Source organism: Dipodomys ordii, unplaced genomic scaffold (assembly GCF_000151885.1).
Source record: "Dipodomys ordii isolate 6190 unplaced genomic scaffold, Dord_2.0 Scaffold4, whole genome shotgun sequence".
Classification (NCBI taxonomy): Eukaryota; Metazoa; Chordata; class Mammalia; order Rodentia; family Heteromyidae; genus Dipodomys; species Dipodomys ordii.
The window spans coordinates 27,296,762-27,318,555 of NW_012267220.1; the positions used below are offsets into that span (position 1 = coordinate 27,296,762).

The following is a 21,794-nucleotide window of genomic DNA, read 5'->3' on the forward strand; positions in this document are numbered from 1 at the left end:
CACTCTGTAGATCTGATTCGTGATTGGTGATTTCAGGAAAGTTAGTTGTTGTCCGTCGTGAACTGTGGCTCTCACTTCCCTAGAAAACTAAAAAGCTGTAGAGGGAGATACAACAGAGGCCCCGCAGAGGAGGCCAGTTTCGAAGAAAATCGGGACTCAGGCTCGCGAATACCCACATGAAAGCAGATCAGCCAATCTCAGGGCGCGGATCTACTCACCGGCGTCCACCGGCCCTTCCAGGGTGCCCAGAACCATTCTCACCTTAACCTCCCTTCCACCCAGTGTTTACTTACAACGTGGCCCTTCAGGCAAAGGTAAAGGGGAAGATGTCTCTTCACTGTGCGAAAGCAAAGAAAGTCGAACCCTTCTGGGAAAAAAAGAAAGTTTGCCACCCGGACCCCCGAGCTCCGGAGCTCCAGAGCTCCCGGTACCTTCCTTTGGGGGTCAGGTGTCTTGAGTTGCAAACTTTTGTCGGAAGCAACACCCCTCTCCACCTTCAGGGGGGTCGGACGCTCCCTGCGGGCGATCCCGGCGCAGGCGAGGACAGAGTAGCGAGAGAGGAGGAGCGAGAGCGCCCGGGGTCCCTTCCTTCCCCGAGCCTTTCGGGCCGCTCCGTTCGGTGGCGCGCGGCTTCCAGCGACCCCTGTCGGGGGTTCCCGGCAGTCGCGCGGCGCCCCCGCCCCCTGCCTGGCGGGGCGCGGGGAGGAAAGGGGCTGCGCTGCGATCGCCGGGCCCAGGCTCCTCCCGGTGGCGTGTCCGCGCCTCGGGGTGGGGGTGTGGTGGGGAAGCGGGAGGGGGCGAGGCCAGGGGAGGGTGAGAAGGAGGCGCCAGCTTGCAACCTGCGGGCGGGCGGGGAGGTGGGTGTCGGTGGGGCAATTGAAAAAGAGCCGGAGAGGAGTTCCCCAAAACTTGTTGGAAGTCCGGACTCGTGCCGAGTGCCAGGAGCAGCGCGGAGCGGAACGCAACTCAGCGGCGGCCCCCCTGAGCGATGCGAGTGCGGACCGGACAGTGATCGCCTCCCGCTCCTCGGACTGCGAGCCTTGCCCGGACAAGAAGTGACGGCCGGAGCCAGCAGCGGCGGGACCCGGGACGACGAGTACTGCTCCGAGAGCGAGGGCGACCGCCCGTTCCCGGTGGCCGGGACCGCACGCCGCGCGCGCACTGCTCCCCGCGGCCGCCGGGCGCCGCCCCCTCGCGCCCCGCGAGCGCTCTACTCTCCGCCCAACACAAACTTTCCCCAACGCCGACCCCGAGCGCTCGGACCAAACTTGCCGCGCGTCGCCGTCGCCAGGCACCGTCCGCGCCGAGCGCCCGCGTCGCCAGCGACATGTCCGAGCGCAAAGAAGGCAGAGGGAAGGGGAAAGGCAAGAAGAAGGACCGAGGCTCCGGCAAGAAGCTCGAGCCCGCCCAAGGCAACCCGAGTCCAGGTAAGGGCGCAGCGTGGCCCGAGCCCCACGCTCCTTCTGGCCCGGGTGCCTTCGCCTGGCCACCTTCCGTGCGCCCGCGCCCCGGGCTCCCGGCGCCGGTCCCGCCTGTAACCAGGTGTCCGCGGAGCCCGGAGGGCTACTCCGGTAGAATTTTCCCCCTTCACCTGTGCACCGGCGCCCCGCGCGTAGAGCGAGAACAACAGCTCCAGGGGTGCACCCTCCTAGGGGTCCGCGGCCCTCCCTAGCACCCCCTTTTAGAGGCGTCTCAGCGGCAGAACCCAGCTCAGGAGTAGGATCCAGGGTGCCGAGCCCAGCCTGGTGCGCGCGGGCCCCGGAGCCGGAGGGCTTTTTCGCGGGCCCCGGCTGCCCTCTAGCGAGAGAAGCGGGGACGCGCCGCGGGCACCGAGATCCCGGTCCCTTTGGCCTGAGCCTGGCTGAGAAGAGCCCCGTGGAGAAAGCGGCGCGCGGCATGGGCATGGGGCCTTCGGGGTCGGGGGCCTAGGGAAAGACGTTGCGGATTCGCGGCGTTGTGCGTCCGTGCGCACCCCCAGGCAGTCGGTTCTCGGATCTGGAAAAGTCCGAGAAGCAGACGGGGATTCCTAAAGGGTAGCGAAGCAGATAAAATGTAGCCGGGTTCCGATGATCGGGTCTGCTCAGGCGAAGTCGTACAGACTTTTGGAGTGACGGTTTTCTTTTTCAGGACCTCCTCTACCCAAATCCGGTTAGTTTATTTTCCCTGAAGGCACTGGAAAGCAGCCCTTTGCTTGACTCTTTGAACCCTGTTGCTTATGGGATAGACATACAATGAAATGGCAGTTCAGGCTTTCTGGAAACTATTTCTTTATCAGAACGCAGTCCAGAGGACCTGAGATATTCCCTAAGAACAAATAATGCTTTAGATGAGGGGAACCTTCTCGAATCAAACGTGCTTATTAGTGATCCAGTGAAGTAGACGTTTCAAAGTGGGACCACTACCCCCGCCCCCCGCCGCTACTCTGCAGTTCCCAATGGTTAAGTTTATCAGATGCTTAATTCCCTTAGACCCCACTCCCAACTCACATTTGTGAAACACCTCTGAGGAATTAATCCAATGGGACTTGGTAAAGCTGTGCCCAAACACGATAAGCAAGTGTATTTGTTCCTTGCAGGAAGAAAACAAACCACATTTGTTTGGTATTCTTATTGGAACCACTGATAGCATTTCAGAACCTGGGTTATTGGCAGAGACCTTAAGCAGGATTTACAGGAAAACAGAAATGGAACAGAGAGTAATTGTTCGGCTTGCTTGCAAGCTTCCAAAAGAAGATACTGCTCATCAGACTGACCCTAATGACAACTCATTAGCCCTCAAGAGGACAGAAAGACAATTTCTTTATTCTTACCTTGTATTTTGGGGATCATGGAGCATTTTATTCAAAAGATTATGAAATGTGGAGTCAGATTAGCAACCTATCTAAATAATTACTCTTTACTGTCCTAAGATCATCACAGTGAAGAGATCTAGACCTAAGCTAAAGCTGGCAAGTTATAAAGACTTAACTTTTGAGTTCCTTATCGCTGTTGCTAGTGACTTTCTGCCTGTCCATCCATTGCCTCAAGAACTGCATGCAGTTCTTGAGGCAATGCTTGGTATAGTGAGTGAAAGAAGGACAGAGGACCGAGACCCCATTCCTTTCAGATGTAGTTTTGCCTCTTTGCAAGGGTTTAAAGTAGCAACAATATCATTAAGCAGGTCTTTTCTACAAGATAGTGATTCCCTGGTGTCATGGGTGAAAGATTAGGCCTCTCTGCATCCTGCCGAGTATACATACCTATCAGGTAGGTACAGGTAGCTGTCTTGTAACGACTTCATGTTCTCTCTAGACATTGAATTGTAGCGCTTCCTTGGTGGTGCTGATTCTTCCTTTGGGGCTCTGGTTCTAAGTTCCTTTCCACAGCTATCATTCCCTTTAAATGAGCGTCTTTCACCTATCTTCCCAGGAAATTTGATGAACTTGTCAAATTATCTCTAGGCTAGTATTTGGTATGTTTATTCCTCTCTCTCTCACCATGCAAGAATCTTCTTTGGAGGAGGGACTTTTTACCCCTTCCCGAGCCCTTCACATTTGCTAAATTAATTAAGAATATGTTCTTCATTTGATCAGAAAAGGATGGCCAACTTGAGGTCTGCTTTATAGGGAAGCACATGGTGTTAAATATGCCTGGTTTGGAATGGACATTTCTTTCTTTGTTACTTTCCTTATGATGGTAAGTGCCAGTGTGTTTTTCCTTATTCCAGAGTAATAAATAACTGATAGACTCAATATCTTGTGGGGAAAGTACACTTTTTTCCTTCTTGATTGTTTTTTATTTTTCCAGTCTGTAGGTCTTAGGTATTCTCAGTGTCTGATCACACTTGCTGTAATAGCCCAAATCAGTAAGAGGACAACTAGTTCTTGAATTGCTCCTGTGCTATTGACCTTCAGTCCCACATTTTGCCCCTCCCTTAAGCTAGCCACCGAAGCTGTGCATCCTTGGAGATGTGTGTTCAATATGCAACATACAAGCCTCCCTTTGGATGTTAATAATCTTCCTTCACAACAGTCAGGGGAGATATAAGGCTGGGGGGAGCTTAGCGACTCAGCCCCATAGTGTACTGTGTTATACGAATAGGCATAAACACATCTGTTAGAGGGAAAATTTTAGGGGAAACTTTAATATGACGTGTGTGGCTGATACATGATACATCCACGGCTGTGTTTCATAGCATCTGCATTTTTATACAATTAACGGAATATTGTATTGCACACTGTTGGGGCAGCAGATGTTCAACAGAATTATCTATTCCATTATAATGATTCTAATAGGTCCCAAGCCCTTGGAGTCATTGATTCAGTCCTCTTCTTTCCTTAAAATAAGCAACATCAGCACAATCCCGGGCTGTGTCTCACTGAGCCGGGTACCAAGGGCCTTATCACACCCTGAGCTGCCCACATCTTGGATCCTACTCTTCCGATAGATTCAGTGGGCTCAACACACTTTTACTTTAAAGCCTGAATTATAAACCAGGTTTATTCCTTTCTGCTGATTGCACTCGAAGCCCCCTTTAGGATTCTCTGTTGGCTGGTATGTTTTTCTTACTCTACAAATACTTCTTTGTTGTGGTTGTTCTTTAGCGATCTGGAAAAATTTTTTCATACATATCCCAGTTCTAGAACTAGAACATATCCCAGTTCTAGAACTCTGGCCCATGCCTGGCCAGAGAGGTGTTTATGAATATAGGTAGTGAAAAAGTTTCATCAATAAGTAGACTCAGGCTGTATGCTTCCTGAGTGATATCACCCACCTGTTCCTTAGCCGAGTGGCTCCCATGGGTTGAAGTGCCTGTAAACATTCTTGGATCTAAAGTAGCCTGTCACTAACTGGCCCGCCTGTGTTTACAGAGCTACAGGGCAGGAGGAATGTCCAGTGATCTGTTTCAACCTGTAACTTGTAACCTCCTGCCTTATGTAATTATTAAAGGCATTAGAGTTTATTTATACAATGAAGCAGGACTTGTTACAAAGAATTAATGCAACAGAAAGGCTAGGGTACTACTTTCATATACAAACAATAAAATAATACACATGAAAGAATAGAGAAGGGAAAAATGAGACCAATGTATCAACAGCAAATGCTTTTCCTGTTGACCAGGAAAACTGGATGCAGTTTTGTTCTTGTATGGGGAAATGACTGTTTATTGAATTCTTTCTATGCTCTAGGCAGTTAAAACATGTTCATTGTATATTGTACCACTTGACCCTAGAACATATAAAAACTCTTCAAAAGGCAGCAAAAAATGAGATGACATAGTTAGTTCTTCAGACAGATTACCTGGATTTAAATCCTAGTTCAACCATTTTTGACTCAATAGTCATGGCAAAGTCACTTAATCTTTCCTTTTTTTAGGGGGTGGGGAATAGGGATAATGATAGCATTATTATTACCAGGAGGACTTTGTGAGGCATAAACAAGAAAGCCCACTGACCATTGATCAACATAGAAGCTCTCTTTATAAAATTACTTAAGGAATGACTTGCCTGTGTCATGGCAAGGCTATTTCATTTAATTTTCAAAATTTACCTTTTATGGTAAGAAAACCCCAACTCTGACCAGAGATTAGAGTGCATATAAATATTAATGTGTACTACCTGTAAAAGATAGAGAAAGTAGATAAGCATGTCAAACTTCATAACGGCATATATATATTATGAAAACAGTGCTGAATCTAATCTAAATATTGAGAGTAGCGTGAAGGTGCTGTATAACTCTGTCTCTGGCAGAAAAAATGAAGTTTCAAACCACAAGAAGATTTTTGAAACATGACTCCTTTCTTGGCAATACTTAAGAGTTGATGTTTAAACTTTACTTTGTTGTAGAATGTTTGATCCTGTCTTTGGGAGCTGGTATAAATCCTAGCAATTGAGAAACACACTGTGTCCTTCTTTCTCTTCCTATCAGAGTATCAGTGTAGTGCCACTAAAGGTAGTTTGTAAATATAAACAAAAGTATGAGTATAATAAATCCATATTTTTCCCTTTTTCTTTCTCCTCACTCCAGTGGAGTATTATGTATTGTGTTTAAAGTTTTGAGAGTGTGATAGAGTCTCACCAAATGAATGTTCATTACCATTCCCAATGTAACAAGCTTTCTCAAATTAATGAGCTAGCCTGGACCATAACAGTAGTGTATTTTATTGTTTGTTTCTTATGGAAGCAAAATGGAACACATTTCAATATTTTTAGTAATTTTATTTGCTCAAAGAAGCAAATACTAGACCTCTCCTTTAGATGAATGGGGGCAGGGGAGGGAAGGGAGAGAGGGAACTAAGCATACACACAAAAATCAGATACTGGCTTAAAATGGATTTATCTCAGCTGTAGGAAAAATATACCTATTAAAGAATGCCGTTAGGGTACTTAAAAAAAATTCCCAAAGGGACAACTGACATTTTGGATTCATCCTAATGGTGTTTTGGTCTACATGAATTCTTATGTAAATCTTAATAGAATTTTTTTTTAAAGGCAAGCTATCAAAATGCCATTAGGTGTCAGTGTTAGTTGCTTTGGGAGAGTGAGATGTTAGGGGAGATTACAAAAAAGACAACAGCTTAATTTATTCTTAGTTTTAATAGGCATGGAGTTGGCTAAATTACATACTGGATGTCCTTGTTTACAAAATTACATTTTGTAGAGTGAGTGAAAATAGCACAGGTTCACATCCCTTTCTTCTAAATATTTAAAAACAACAACAACAACTGCTTCTGCATTAATTTCCCCAAGGAAGTCAGAGTGTAGACAGAAACGTATGCCAATCAATGCTTCAAAAGAACAGTAACACAGTTCTTTGAAATGTGGCTGCCCATTGGATTTCTTCTGCCTTTTAAACTTTAAATGAGTTCTGGTGTTTTTTTTTTTTTTTACATTGTCTTGGTTACTTGGTTACTGCCAGGTGAGCCCTCTGCCTCTCTCTCTCAGTGGGTGATAGAATTCTCTCTTCCTCTGGCGGTGTCACCTTCCTCTGGCCTCCAGAGGGTGCTCCAAGAGCGCCACACACTGCTATTCCCCAAAGATGACTTCTTTTTTTTTTGTCTTTTCTCTTTTTGAAAAAAGTTCTGAGCAATCTACAAGGAAGGAAATAGAGCCCTGATTTCAACGAAGTTAGCTAACTTTGAATAGTTATATATTTTTTTCACTACAACAACTAGTCCAAAATGTGTTAACAATTCTAAGTGAAAAATCCTCTGAAATATCACTTTGATAGTGATGATGCGCCCGTCAGCACATAGTACCTCTGCACCATGAATTTTGAGTGCTACCTTTCCTCAGAGAAGCAAACATCTAAAAGGCTCTTCCCAACACCTGCCTCCCCATTTAATGCAATTGCTACTCACAGAGAGGGTTAGTCATGTTTAAAAAGTTTCACCTTGCCATTGGAAAATTTATATGTGAAAGCATCAACACTGACGAAAGGCCGTTGCTAACAGGTTTGTTTTGATTTCTTCATGCTGCCCTGTGTCCACAACCTGGCTATTCTGTTTGAGCCCTACTTAGAGCTATGCTTTTCTGAAAACAGATTTGAGTAACAAATTCATCTGGATCATAGGCTAATGTAAACAACTCCCTTCCCCATCCATTATCATTTACCAGCTCATGATTTATTCCACCCCACACTTCATTCGGAGTTGCTCTCATCATCTTACTCACCTTCTTTCTTCAAAGGGAAGTGTTGTTGGCACGGATTCTTGCTTCCAGGAGCTATCCATGTTAGGCCTAGCTTCTGCTGTGCCACAATGTCCCAAACTTTTTGCTGTGTCAGCGGCACACAGCTGCCTCCTCTGGGCAGATGTTAGGGTTAGATTCAATAATGGGAATGTCAGAGGCTGTTTTATTAGGATGAGCCACATGAAATTGTCAGTTTTATAGGTCACGCGTTGTTGAGTATTGTCAAATGTCATAGAGTTTAATCTAATACTTGGGATTTCTTTAGGAATTTGACTTGGTGCCATCTGTGTGTTTGTATATGTATATATACATATATACTACATATAATTTAAAATAACATAGCAATAATGATAGCTATGAAAAAAGTTTTTAGGAGTTTTAGTACTTAATAGAGCTAAAGTAATAATAACACAAAAGAATTTCGATTAGGAAATATGTGAAGCACTGGCATTTTTCACAGTTTGGATGATGATGATGATGATGATGATGATGATGATTTTGCTAGTCTGGGACTTGAACTCTGGGCCTGGGCACTGTCCCTGAACTTCTTTTGCTCAAGGCTAGCACTCTATCACTTTAGCCACAATGCCACTTCCAGCTTTTTCTGTTTATGTGGTACTGGGGAATTGAACCCAGGGCTTCAGGCAAGCACTCTACTACTAAGCCACATTCCCAGCCCAGTTCTTATTATTTTTGTATAAAATGGATTCAATATAAGCCACCAGGAATTTTTTTGTTTGTTTTGGAAAAAGTAGTAGTGAACACCTACCATAAAATATAACTTTTTGAATTTCACTTATCTCACTGTTTCTATGCTGTATTTGTGTGTGTGTGTGTGTGTGTGTGTGTGTGTGTATGCACGTGTGCATTTGCATGCATGTGCACACTTGTGTGTATGCATGTGCACATGTGTATGCTAGTACCGGGCATTGACTTCAGGGCTGCCTGCTTTTACTCTATTTTTTTGCCCATAGCTTCACTTCTACCACTTAAGTCATGCTTCCATTCTGGACTTTTTGCTGGTTGGTTGGAGATTAATCTCTTAGGTTCATCTTCCTTGGCTGGCTTCGAACCATAGTTCCCAGATCTCAGCCTCCTCAGTAGTTAAAATTATAAATATGAGCCACTGGTGCCTGGCTTATGCTGTATCTTAATAATCTTAAGTCTACACAAAAATTACAGAGCTGCAAGTAAAAGAGACTGATAAATAACATATACACTGGCTTTATTTTGTGGAGTAATCCTGTTAAATAACAATAATTTTGTGAAAAAACAAGTAAAGCCTTTTACTCACTTTGCTAATACTACATCAACTCAGTTTTTCTAGTAGTTTCATTAAGTGGATTTTATTGTCCAGTGAAAATTAATCTCATTGATTGATAACTTATACTTTCAAATAAAATTAAAATTTACATAAAATTCGTTTTTAAAGTACATATGTTTCTGATTTTTATATATAATGTCATAATTACATGTTTTTAAAGATATCACAATCGTATCATTTCCATAGTGAACTTGAAGCCAATCTTTACGTGTGTCTAAATTCCAATTTGGAATGATTTATTTTTTCAGTACAAGGCTATTTTATAAATATAGCAAAATGTTTTGAATACTGAATGTCTTATATTGAAGGATTTAAAAATTGAACATTGAAATTCCCACACTTTTTTTTTTTTTTGGTCAGTTGTGGGGCTTGAACTCTGGGCCTGGGCACTGTCCCTCAGCTCTTCAGCTCAAGGCTAGCTCTCTACCACTTGAGCCACAGTGACACTTCTGGTTTTCTGGTGGCTTATTGGAGATAAGAGTCTCATGGTTTTTCCTGCCTAGGCTGGCTTTGAACCGTGATCCTCAGAGCTCAACCTCCTGAGTAGCTAGGATTACAGGTGTGAGCCACCGATGCCCAGCTCCCACATATTTTTTTGATGTTAAAAACCCATACATTTTAATTTGATGTGAAGAAAAATTTGAATATTGAGTATTCTTAGAAATTGTTTTCTATTAAAAAGTCCTTCTGGACGTGATGGCTTACATCTGTAATCCTTGCTGTAGGAGAGGAATAGATAGGAGGATTTCAGGTCCAACGGTACTTTTGGGCAAACCCACCAGATCCTACCAGAAAAATAACTAGGCAACAAAAGTGCTGAGGTGCCTGCCTAGCAAGCAAGATGCCCTGAGTTTAAAGCCCCAAACTGCCAAAAGATAATGTTTCCCAATTTTATAACTGATAGATTTTTTTCTTAGATGCTTTGTATGGTATATATTCATGAACTTTCATTTGACTATAATAATAAGAAATTATCCTTAATATATGAGGTTGTAAGAAAGGCATAAAAAAAAAACCTTAAAGAAGTAAACAGTATTTAAAAGATATTTCAGAGAAAACAATGCTTGGAACAGAGCTTTCTTTTATAGGGATAAATGTGTATGTTGTTAAGTATTTAAAAATATTTATCAAATATTGTTTCTCTTTTTTAATTTGTCAGCATTCATCAGATCTTCTAGTTGTCTTTGAGTGTGTCTTTTCTCCTCACCTCATCTTTATTCCCTGGACTGTCTGCTTTATGCTATGATGATGAGAGAGGCAGGAAAGGATTGGTAACTTGCTCTATTGTACTTCATATAAGTCAGTGCTCATGAAGTAAATGTTTTATTAAACTTAACACGACAGTATTATTATTATTATTTCTTCTATTTGTTCTTGCATCTCTGGAAATTTGCTTTCTAGTTATGAGTTCATATAGTATCAGGGACAGTGGGTGAAAGGGTTGTTTTCTATATTCCTGTAACACAGGAAATAATATGTATAGTATGAAGAGTTACATGGAAGTCATTTGTAACTTAGTTGGAGTGAATCTTAGAACATGCACCTGTGTTGTCAGCATTTCATGTTTAAATCCAAACAAGAAATTTTAAGTAACTATTTTAATGATTCTGGTATAGGATTGGCATTTATGCTAAGTAGCATGCTTTTACTTCTTTCCAAATCTACTTTATTGAAGGAAGCACAAGGTATGGATGATATTTAGAATCGACATCTACAGGTTCCGCAGGGGATGGGCTGAAACAAAATCCCTTCAAACAAAGTATTCCTAGGCTCTAGTCCCCAGGGGTTAGTGTTCTGGTGCTGATGCTACTGCACTCTAAAGTGTAGTACTCTGCTTTCTCTCCAAGTTATCTGGCCAATTTGCTTTAAAATGAAGCTCCTTTATCTGTGGCCACTAAAGCAGGGGCCTCTTCTTTTAAATGCAATGATAGAGGTTAAATCAGGGTCTTGAACATGCTAGCTAGACATAGGCTCTACTGTTGTAACAAAGCTCCAGCCTGGAGGATTCTTGTCATTGAATACTTTGCAGTTCAGAAACCTCATGAAGCTTCGAGAAGTATCAAATCCATGTTTCTATGGCCACTCTGCTTCATGTGATCTAGCTTAGCGACTTTGGCCACTAGTTATAGGACAGGATGTGGAAGATCTGCTTGAGGTTCAAGCTGCTCAATACGCATGAGACAAGGCCAGGCTCTGCTCTGCCAGTGATAAAATTTTGCAAGGCCCAGTTTCCATATCCTGTGCCTGGTATAAACTCAATGCTAAAACACCAATTTTATTAAATACCAGCTTTGTGAATGAGGCCTAAAAAAACATTTATTTTTCAGTCTTTGTTCATCTAATGGTCTGTTCTTGTTCCATATGACTACCAATATGTTCCCAATATTTAAGCAATCAAAAGATAACTTGGCCAAGATTGTACCTGTTTTCATAGCGTCTTATCATGGAGGTTCTTGGCAAATAATGATCATGTTGGTCTAATGTATGAAATATCATTTGTCATACCCCCTGTAGCCACCAAATATTCATAAGCATTGGATACCGAGTATATAACACATTTATAAAGAGAACAGCTGTACATTCTTAGCTTGATATTTAGCATAAACTTTGGCCTATAGAAATATACTAGTGGTGAATATCCTTTTACTGGATTGATGCAACCATTCTCTTGTATTGCACACGCGTGATCGCGTACACACAGTCTTTTGAAATGTGTGTTCCTTAGTTTTTAAGCTATAATTGGTCTATTCCTACCCTCCCATGTCTTGAAGTCAAGGATGGTTTATTGCGTTTATTGATTTATTGGTTTATTTGTCTTGCACATAGGGCTGGAGCATATGAATACTTGTAGAATAAATGAATAAGAAATATTTCTGTCTCTTGCTTTCTCTCTCTTTTTCTCTCCCTTTTTTCTTCCCTCTCTCTCCATATATACATATATTTATGTCTATAGACTATTTTATTTCCTAGTCCTGGAGGATCAATGAGACCAGACATGTGAAACTTACAGCATGTCCTGCCTGTAGCACTGCTCTGTAAGAGCTAGTTGCTAGTATTTCAGCAAGCAGAGCATGGGGTAGGGTGTGCTTGTGGTGGAGAGAGGTAGTAATCATATGTGCACAGGTATGAATCAAGTGCAGGGACAACTATATGCTTGGTCTAGAGCCTAGTTGATTGAGGTTCCCTTTTTCTGAGTCTATTCTCCTTCCCTCCCTCCCTCCCTTTTCTCCCTCCTTTCCCTTCCCTTCCCTTCCCTTCCCCTCCCTCCCTCCCTCCCTCCCTCCCTCCATCCCTCCCTTTCCTTTCCTTTCCTTCCTTCCTTCCTTCCTTCCTTCCTTCCTTCCTTCCTTCCTTCCTTCCTTATTTGTAAATCCATTTGATAGGGGTTTATGGTGTTATGATATATGGTAAGTTACTTGTCTGAGACACACTTTTGTTTATATAGTAAGTAGATATTATTTTTGTGCGTGTATCAAATCTGCTTTTCTATTAAGCATTTTTTGTTCCTTGCCAACAGTGAAATAGAAGTATAGTACTGATACTAAGCACAGTATTTCACTGTTTAAAATTATAGTGTTTTGTTTACAGTCGCTACTTTAAATTGTTTTTAAGTGGGTTTATAAAAGGAGATCCATATAGTTCTAATTGCAGTAATATAGGAAATTATTGTAATCTATTTCCGGGAAAATAATGAAGGCCTATATACTGTCCCAAGAAGGATTAGATCAAATACAGAAAAATAGATTGTGATTATAATATGTTTTAGTGAGGTCACCTTGCTGTGTACTTGGAATCTTTTTCCCTAAGGGGACTACTCATGCATTATCCATTTGGGGAAAGAGTTGTACTTACAAGAATTATGGAAATGAGCTAGTGGGTTTGTCAAGAGAAAAACCAATTATTTGAATACTGAGTTGAATGGAAAATGAAACACATGATTTTCCATATATTAAATTCAATAGAAATGGAAGACTTATGTCTTGAATTTTTTTTAAACATGTTGCTTATATTGTATGTTCCCAATTGGGCCTGAACCTGACAGGAAAGAAAAGTATCTGTAGAAATCCTTATTATTCTATTTTGATATTGGCAAAGAGACAGTAGAGCTTTAAGGGTTGTGTACCTTACTTAAATCCCATGAAAGAAGATTTTGGTCCACTTTTGGAAGGCAGGAAAGACAAAAGGAGAGAGGTTAAAGGAAAGTGGAAAGGGCCCTGCAGATTCATTATATTCTCCAGTGACATCCACCCCTAGCCTTCCGTAGAATAAAAGCCCTTCAGCTGGACAGTGCATGGGGAGAGGGATTGTAACCAATTGCAATATGTTACCAATTGCAGAATAAATATTAGGTATTAGCTTTTCACTAAACTTAAACTCAACGAAAATCCCACATGTGAATAAGATCACACTGTGAAGCAAAGGCAGGTTCCAGTGCCTGTCGGCAGCTTTCAGCCAGCAACATGTAAAGAACAAAACCCTCAGGACTTCATTCTTGCTCAGGAAAATGTGATGAGAACACAGGAAACAACTGTCTTGCTGCTTTTCCCTGAGTCCACACATATGGGAATCAAATTCCCCGGGGCCATCCGAGTAGTGGCCACTGTCTTACAGGAACATGTGTTTTGATGTGCCGTTTGGGAAACCCTTCAAGGTGCCTGACTATTTCTTGACAACACAGGTCCCCCTGAAAGAGGTGAATGTAGAAAACCCAAGTGCTCTTTTTGTCATTTTAGATGTGATCTCACTGAGTTACTGTCAGCTTTAATACTGTCAACTTAAATGCCCGTGTGACTTTTGTGTTGGTGAAATTCAATACGGGGTGGCTCAGCTCCCACAGCCCTGTTGCTCTTGATCAAGATATGCTGTTACTGTCTGAAGACAGTAGTTTATTCACTCCAACTTGTCTTAAGAATTCTCACATGAATTCAGAGAGAAATAATCTTTTGAAAGATTCCCAATATTTTGCGAGTCATATTAGTATGTCAACTCACTATGAAAATTTCTGCACTTAGCTCTTATAGGCATCCAATTTTATCTTTTTTCTCTTATTGTTCCAGTTTTCTTAGGGCTTGAACTCAGGACCTGAGCTGATTTTGCTCAAGGCTAGCACTCTATCACTTGAGCCACCAAGCACCACTTTTGGATTTTTGTTGTTTAATTGGAGACAAGAGTCTCATAGACTTTCCTGCCCAGGCTGGCTTCAAACTGTGATCCTCACATCTCAGTTTCCTCAGTAGCTGAGTAACTAGGATTACAGGTGTGCACCACTGATGCCTGGTTAGGAATTCGTTTTTGATTGTGCATGCAGCAGTTCTTTGTTGAAAACTTCCTTGGCAAATTAAGAATAGACATCCTTAGAATTATCATGTGTCATGGTGCATTTGTAACTAAGGGTTTTTCTTTAAGTGACTGATGGTTTCATGGAGCAAATCTATCTATTTCCTATTTCCATTCTGAGAAAAAATGAGAAATGATTATATATCAGTATCCATACCTTAGGTCCTAAATACTAGATATTTACAGTGCCTGAATACATGGTCATGTTTTTTTTTATAGCTATAGGTTTTTTTTTCATTTTTTAAAAAAGTATTGAAACATAGGTCCCATAGTTTCCCTTATTTGCAATAACTAGTATATGTCTGAGACAAGCAGAAAAGGTCAGATAAGATGATGTAAGGTGAAATGAACCCAAGGTAAGTATTCAAATGTTTTTGCTTTCATGAAATTGTTTCTAACATATTTATGAGATGATTTCTTTGTTGCTTTGTATGTCCCTCCCCCATGATATAACCCCTGCTTTCACTGTATTTGATGTTGGAATAATTTGTGGAGGGGAAGGGAAAAAACAAATTGTTTAAATAGGGATACAGGTGGACCCATTGCAACAATGAGATGTACAAATCGTTATGTCGAAAAACGAACTTTACAACTTTTGGGGGGGTTTGGGGGTGGGGGGAGGGGTGGGAGATGGGAAGGGATGGGAAGGGGAAACAAAGGAGGAGGCAAGAATGCTTGATAAGAAATATACTCATTATCTTGCCCATGTAATTGTAACCCCTCTGTATGGTATTTTCACAATAAAAAAATGCAAAAAAAAAAAGAAAAAAAAGTATTAACAGATTTGGGAATGCTAGAGCACTTCCCAGCATGCATGATTCTACAAAAATGTTATTAATAAGTAATTACACTTAAAAATTGAGTAGAGCAACATTTTAAGTTAAAAGGCTTACTTTCTATAAGATTACTTTAAAAATTATTAGTTCTTGGATATAGTAAATCAGGAGCTTATATAATTATTGAGTCATACCATTAACCAGGACATTAACAGATTGTATATATGGGTAATATTTCTACATTTTTATTTTTTATTTATTTTATTTTATGTTTGTGTCAGTCCTGGGGCTTGAATTTAGAGCTTGGGCATTGTCCCTGACCTTTTTTGTTTAAGGCTAGCACTCTACCACTTGAGTCACAACCCTATTTCTGGCTTTTCTTTGGTAGTTTGTTGGAGATAAGAATCTCATGGACTTTGCTGCTCAGGCTGGCATTGAACCACAATCCTTAGATCTCAGCCTCCCAAGTTGCTTGGATTATAGGCTTGAGCTACCTGGACTGGGCATATTGTCTTATTTCCTCTTATAAGAAAGAAAATATACCTTGTATATATTATTTATGTATTCAAGACAGAGGGCACTGTCATGGCATTTCAATTTTGGGCATTTCATTTTATCATTAAGCATATTAATTTTAGTTTATAGAAATAAGGCATTATTCCTAAACAGATGGAATTTTCAGTGAGTGGTTATATACACCCTTCAGCGTTCTGTATGTCCACAGTCTTTTGTGGAGGCCACAGTCTACACAGAGCCATGTCTTTCTTGTATGTTGTGTTGTCTCTAGAGAAGAGCTTGGTGTTGGCAACATAGTAGTGCTAATTCTCAAGAATTTATTCAGTGGCTGGATAAGGAAATATTACTATTTTGCCTAAAACAATGAGTTGTGGGAAGTCATGGGTAGCAGTTTAGTTGTGATATCACTGTGAGCTAATGAGTAAGTGTAAGTATAAATCACCAATGGTGCATGAGTTTGTTCATGAATTGGCCATTCATTACTTCTGTGGTTGATAATACACAATTTATGTTGAAGTTCTCAGTATGTTTTAATCAGTGCTTAATTTTTTAGAGTGATGGTATGGAAATAGAATCTTGTTCAGTTCATAATTCTTGCTCAGCCTAAAACATTTTTGTCAGAGTTTCTTGAGTACATCTGAGCAGGTGAGAAATTAATTAAGTTAATGAATTTAAAGAGTTAATGTTCAAGATTACTTTGATCATAATCTGCAGCTAACATTTGTTGTTATATAATTAAATAAGTGATATTAAAGTTGTGACATAAATAAATGACAGTTGTTCCTGGTTAAATAATGAAAATTATCTTTCTTCCTTTTTTCTTTTCCTTTTTGCTAGTAATGGAGCTTGAACTCGGCCTGGGCACTGTCCCTGAGCTGCTTTTGCTCAAGGCTAGAGCTCTACCAATTGAGCCACAGTGCCACTTCTGTTTTTTTTTCTGTTTATGTGGTACTGAGGAATCGAATCCAGGGCCTTATGCTTGCTAGGCAAGCACTCTACCACTGAGCCACATTCCCAGCCCCTGAAAATTATTTTAATAACAAATTAAATATGAAGGTCTTGAGAAAAATTATAGGGTTAGAACAGAAAGGTCATTTTAGAGGTCATCTGTTCTCTTGAACTGTATCTTCTTAGATAGAGAAAACATGAGCATTCAACCAAAGCATGAGACTCAGCCCTCAAACCCAGGCCTCCAGATTTCAGGGCAGGGATTTTGATCATTATGATGAGATATTTCCAAATCTAATTTAGCTCACTTTTCTAGTGATTTGGTTTCTCGGTCAGATTCATTTCTATATCTTCATTGAACAGCTTGGAGGACATTGATGATGTGATTTTAATGGAAGGTTTAATAACTTTAAATTGGCCAAAATTTATATCTTTGTGTTTCCATTATAATTTCTTATTCCTGAGTAGGCTCAATAAATTTTCCCTGAAAAGATTATTAATGAAGACATAATGTCATAACATGAATCCTTCATGTTACGGCAAGTGTGTATGTGTGAATTTACATATGGGATAGGCACAAATGATCTCAGTGTTCTGAGACTTTTCCCCATAAAACACTTAATGCAGGAGTCTGTACAAACAAGGAAACAATCTTTGGGTGCTCAGGGTAGAAGTGATGTGCAAAAACGTGTTAATAGTGCTTGTCTCTGACAGCTGCTCTGAGACGACTCACTCTTTTGTACCTTCTGTAAGCCACGAATCAGTTGCAGACAGTAGTGACAACCTGAATCATCTTTGACCCAAGAACACAGAGGTCAAAGGCTTCTTGTCCATTATGAAGTTTGAAGGATGGTTGTTCAATTTGCCTATTTACTTTTTTTTAAGGGGAAACAGTGGAGGCCAGTAGGAATGAGAGATAGAGTTATTTTTTTCCTCCCTATGTAGGATGATTACTTAGTTTATGTGTTAATTTTCAGGATTTGGCTAATCTCCTGAAAATAAAAAAAAGAAGATACAGCATATTGTGGGTTTTGTCTGGTGCAGTGGGAACCGTCTTCAGATCAGAGCCGTGTAGAAGAACGATGCGCCATGCGTTGTAGCAGGGAGCAGCTTGCCTTGAGGACAAGGCAGATCCTTTGAGCATGGCAGAAACTCGTAAAGGTTGCTGACTCATATTCCACTGGCTCTATTAATGAGGGAATGAAACAGTGGCTAGAAAGGAACTAAAGTTTCCATTGGGAGCTCATCCAACGAGCTGGGAGGAGAGACTACTGCTGGTTCCCAGCAAGTGATGGACTGGGCACTCTTCTGGGTCATAACTAGGAAGTACTCCCATACTGCTCAGCCAGGGTTAAAAGTACTGGAGGGTAAAGGCCTGTTGTCAGTCAGTCAGTCAGTCAGTCTGTTTCCCATTCTCTGTGTGTGTATGTGTGTGTAAATGTATAATAAGCAGTCATTTCTGGAAGGAAGAAATCCCATGGAATACTGTGTGCTGTGTTGGGCAGCATTCAAGAGGAAGTATGATATCCATGATTTGGGCAATTATTTAAATACCTGGACTATATTTCTTTGTTTAATAATTAAAGAGGGGGTAAATGTAGATGTAGAAGAAAATTAAGAATCTGGTTTTATTAGTTTGATGGTCTCCAGTTTTGTGTAGTGTGTTACTGGTGAGGCTTGAAGATAGTATCTTCTAAGAAAGCCTAAATTATTTGTGAAATAGTAGTCAAATAAAGTCTCCGCTAATAATAAGTTAGTATGTAGAAAACAGTGAATTTCCTATAGAATTTTTATTGGATGTGCATATGTGCTGGTCCCAGGGCTTGAACTTAGGGCCTGGCTGTTAGCCTTGAACTTTTGTGCTCAAGGCTAGCACTCTACTACTTGAACCATAGCTTTACTTCTGGCTTCCTGGTGGTTAATTGGAGGTAAGAGTGTCATGGGCTTTTTTTCCCAGATAGATTTAAGCCATGATCCTCAGATCTCAGTCTTCTAAGTAATTAGGATTATAGGTATGAGCTACCAGCACCTGGATAGATAGAGTAATTTTTGATGAGTGAAATAGTAATGTGGCTTGTCTCAGCTAACACCTAGAATATTTATTCAGATATTTGAATTACTTAGGGGAGATACAGAACATGATCATAAAATATATTTTAAAATTACTGGAAATTCTTAACATATCTTGTTACATCATTTTTTTGCCTCAGTGTTTATGCTCAGATTTAGTCTTGATACTTTATCCTTAATTTCTATATGAAATGCTTCCTTTACTTTTTTTTTAAATCCTTGCTCTGTTCATTTTCCAGATAAGAGAAGCTTTCTTTCACTAAATTCATCAAGGATTATTTGCAGCCCTGTTGACTGTATTAGCTTTTTTTTCTTGTTGTGCTGAAGATTGAACTCAGAACTTTGTACATTCTAAGCAACAGTTCTACCACTAAGCTATACTCAGCTTTCTGTAGGTCATATTAATTAAGATGATTTATGATATTTTTTCTCTGTAGTAACTCTGAATTTTCATCAAGCTATTCATTTAAAAAAATACCTCTCAAACTTCCCATTACTAAATCATCAATGTATCTATTCTCCTTTGCTAAAAACAAGTATTTTATTAGACAAGCAGAAGATTGCTTTTTCAGTCAAGTGTAAGCTGTCATCGTTACCATGAACCTGTATAAGAAGTTTCCTTTTCTTCACCTCTCCCCATCCCCTTTCTCCCTCCCTCTTTCCTTCTCTCCCTTTCCCTCTCCCTTTTCCTTTCCCTCTACCTCTTCTTCCCTTTCCTCCTAGATCTGATGCATGCTTGACAAGTGCTCTATCCAGCCCTAAGAAATAATTTGGATTATCTTTTTAACATCAAAATCACGGAGTCTTCCCCCCGAAATTATAATAGTTTTCTGTCATTATTATAATTCATTAAGCATGTGTTTTTCTGAAAGATCTGAGGAGAAATATATGAAAGAAAGACTAGATTTCTCAAAAACTGAATCTAAATAAAAAATATTGAGCAAGTATCTGGTGTCCTATCAGTAACCCAGAGATAAATTTAAGTGTATCATCTCTAGGTCCATTTATTACCAGGAAAGAATCAATTCCACGTCTTCTCTTTCTCTGTGGCCCAGCTCCAGAAAGGTATTTTAATTGATTGGTGGGAAGATTTTAACACAGACAAAACTTATAAGCCAAGCACCCATTATTTCTAGTATAGTGGCCTCACCACATTATTGGGTAATAAAGCTAAAAGCTGCCGAAGGTTTCAGAATTCTTTTCAGAAATTTATATCTTCTTTATTGCCATTACCTTGAGAAAGAGTTCAGACAAAGGACTTAGTCAGCATGCAATTATGGTATTAGGTAAAGCATATAGTTTGGTATAGAATGGGGATGCAGCTAGGGTGCTTTCATCAATCAGAAACTGTTGAGAAGGTAGCTGTCAGTCTGACCTCCACTCCTTTGAAGGTAATTTGCCTTTCTTCTTTGGATTCATTCAAGACTGCCTTCTCTGGACCCAGAGTTTCACGATGATGTGTGTAGGTGTGGACTCCTTTATTTAAAGCTTTGCTCACAATCATTGGAGTTTTTGAACATGTAATATGCTTCATTCTTCAAAATTTTCATCCATGTATTTTCAGAGATTTCCTGCATCTTCTTCTCTTCCCTTCTACCATAACTTTGATTAAAAATATATTTTATAATCTTACTCTGGTCACAAGTTCTCTTTATCTCTCAAGTTTTCCATCCTTTGTTCTTATTCTGCTACTATGTTTCTCCTGATCTGTCTTCCATTTCTCTCATTTTTGTGCTACATGAAATGTATTGATGAGACCATTCATCAAGAGTTTGCAGTGTAGTTACTGTTTATTTCCATTTATAGTTTTTTTTGAAATGGATACTGGATTTTGTATTTTCCTACTCTCTGAAGATATTTCATGCATGGTCTTCATTTCTTTTAGCAGAGTGAGCTTAAGTATTTTGGGAATTGTGTGTGACAGTTTCTGTATATGCTAGTTTTTGTTACTGACTTGTTTTCCTTCCTTTTGTGTTTGGTTGTGTCTGAATATGGGCTCATTTCTTTGTTAAAAAAATATCCGTGGCATTCTTCAAGTCATAGGTTAAAACACATTCCTGCTTAGATTTGTATTCTTACTGCTGGGAACCAAGAGCCATACCAAGTTCATGGTTTAAAGTTCTGTGGCCTCCAGCCAGTGCTTGCCCGGGCTTTAAAGAACCTGTTTATAGTCGTACTTTTTCCTTCCAGCTTTATTCAGAGTCAAGACAATGTCCCCTTTCCTCTGTAGGGTAGAAGATGGGTGGGTTTAGTTTTGGTTACCTATGCTTCAAGAAAGTCCCAACTTTCTATGGGGAGTTTCACTGGAAGCAAGTCCTAGTCTTTCAGTTGTATCTGCTTCCACACAATGGGAAAGTGTCCTTACTATAAAACAATTAGTTGCATTATCCAGATGTTTTTCCTATATCATCAAGATTTAAGATTTTTCTCTGAAATTTTCTTCAACGTTCTCTATTTTGTCAGATCCCTCTAAGATGAAGTATTTAATCCAGCATTTTTGTTGTTTCCTGAAGAAGGTTATCATGAAAAATTTACTCTCTGTTAGAAGAGAGAGCCATGAGTCACTAAGAAGCTAATAAATACTAAGGTAGTATTAGTTCCTCAGAAAAGAAACGTTGACCTGAACAGGTGGCATTTTGAGGATGATGTTACTATGGTTTTGTTGGCTTGGGGGAATCTAAGCAAGCTTATATCTGATCAGTTATGAGAAAGGTGTATTTCTTGAGGAGTTATACCTCAAGTATGGTTGGGAATGCAGTATAAACTCAAAGGTCAATCCTAAAAACTCTGGATGACACAGTGGCAAAATGTGGCTCAAGATATAATGTGACAAAATGAAAGTTTTATTGAATGTAATTGCTCTGATTCCTACCAGGTTTACAAGAGAAAAGAAGGGTCAACACATAGCCAAAGTGAAGCAATTAAAATAAAAACCTTTCTGGCCTTGTCCAACCTTTAGTCTTTTTTTTAAATAAGTTTTTTTTTACTGTGAAAATAGAGGGGTTACAATCACATGAGCAAGGTAATGAGTACATTTCTTACCAAGCATTGTTGCCTCCTCCTTTGTTTTTCCCCTACCATCCCTTCCCTCCCATCTCCATAACTACATCCCCCCTCCCCCCTGCCTAAATTGTAAAGTTTGTTTTTCGACATA

General features: G+C 40.3%; 1 protein-coding gene across 1 annotated transcript in view; it reads left to right on the top strand.

The window, feature by feature from the left end:
• The first annotated feature begins 1,275 nt into the window (after window positions 1-1,275).
• Nrg1 (neuregulin 1) overlaps window positions 1,276-21,794 on the top strand; it is a 209,888-nt gene continuing 189,369 nt past the window's right edge. Inside the window, exon 1 of the mRNA XM_013026478.1 lies at window positions 1,276-1,427. Within this exon, the coding sequence (XP_012881932.1) occupies window positions 1,328-1,427 (100 nt within the window). The 5' untranslated portion in view covers window positions 1,276-1,327. The remainder of the gene's footprint in view (window positions 1,428-21,794) is intronic.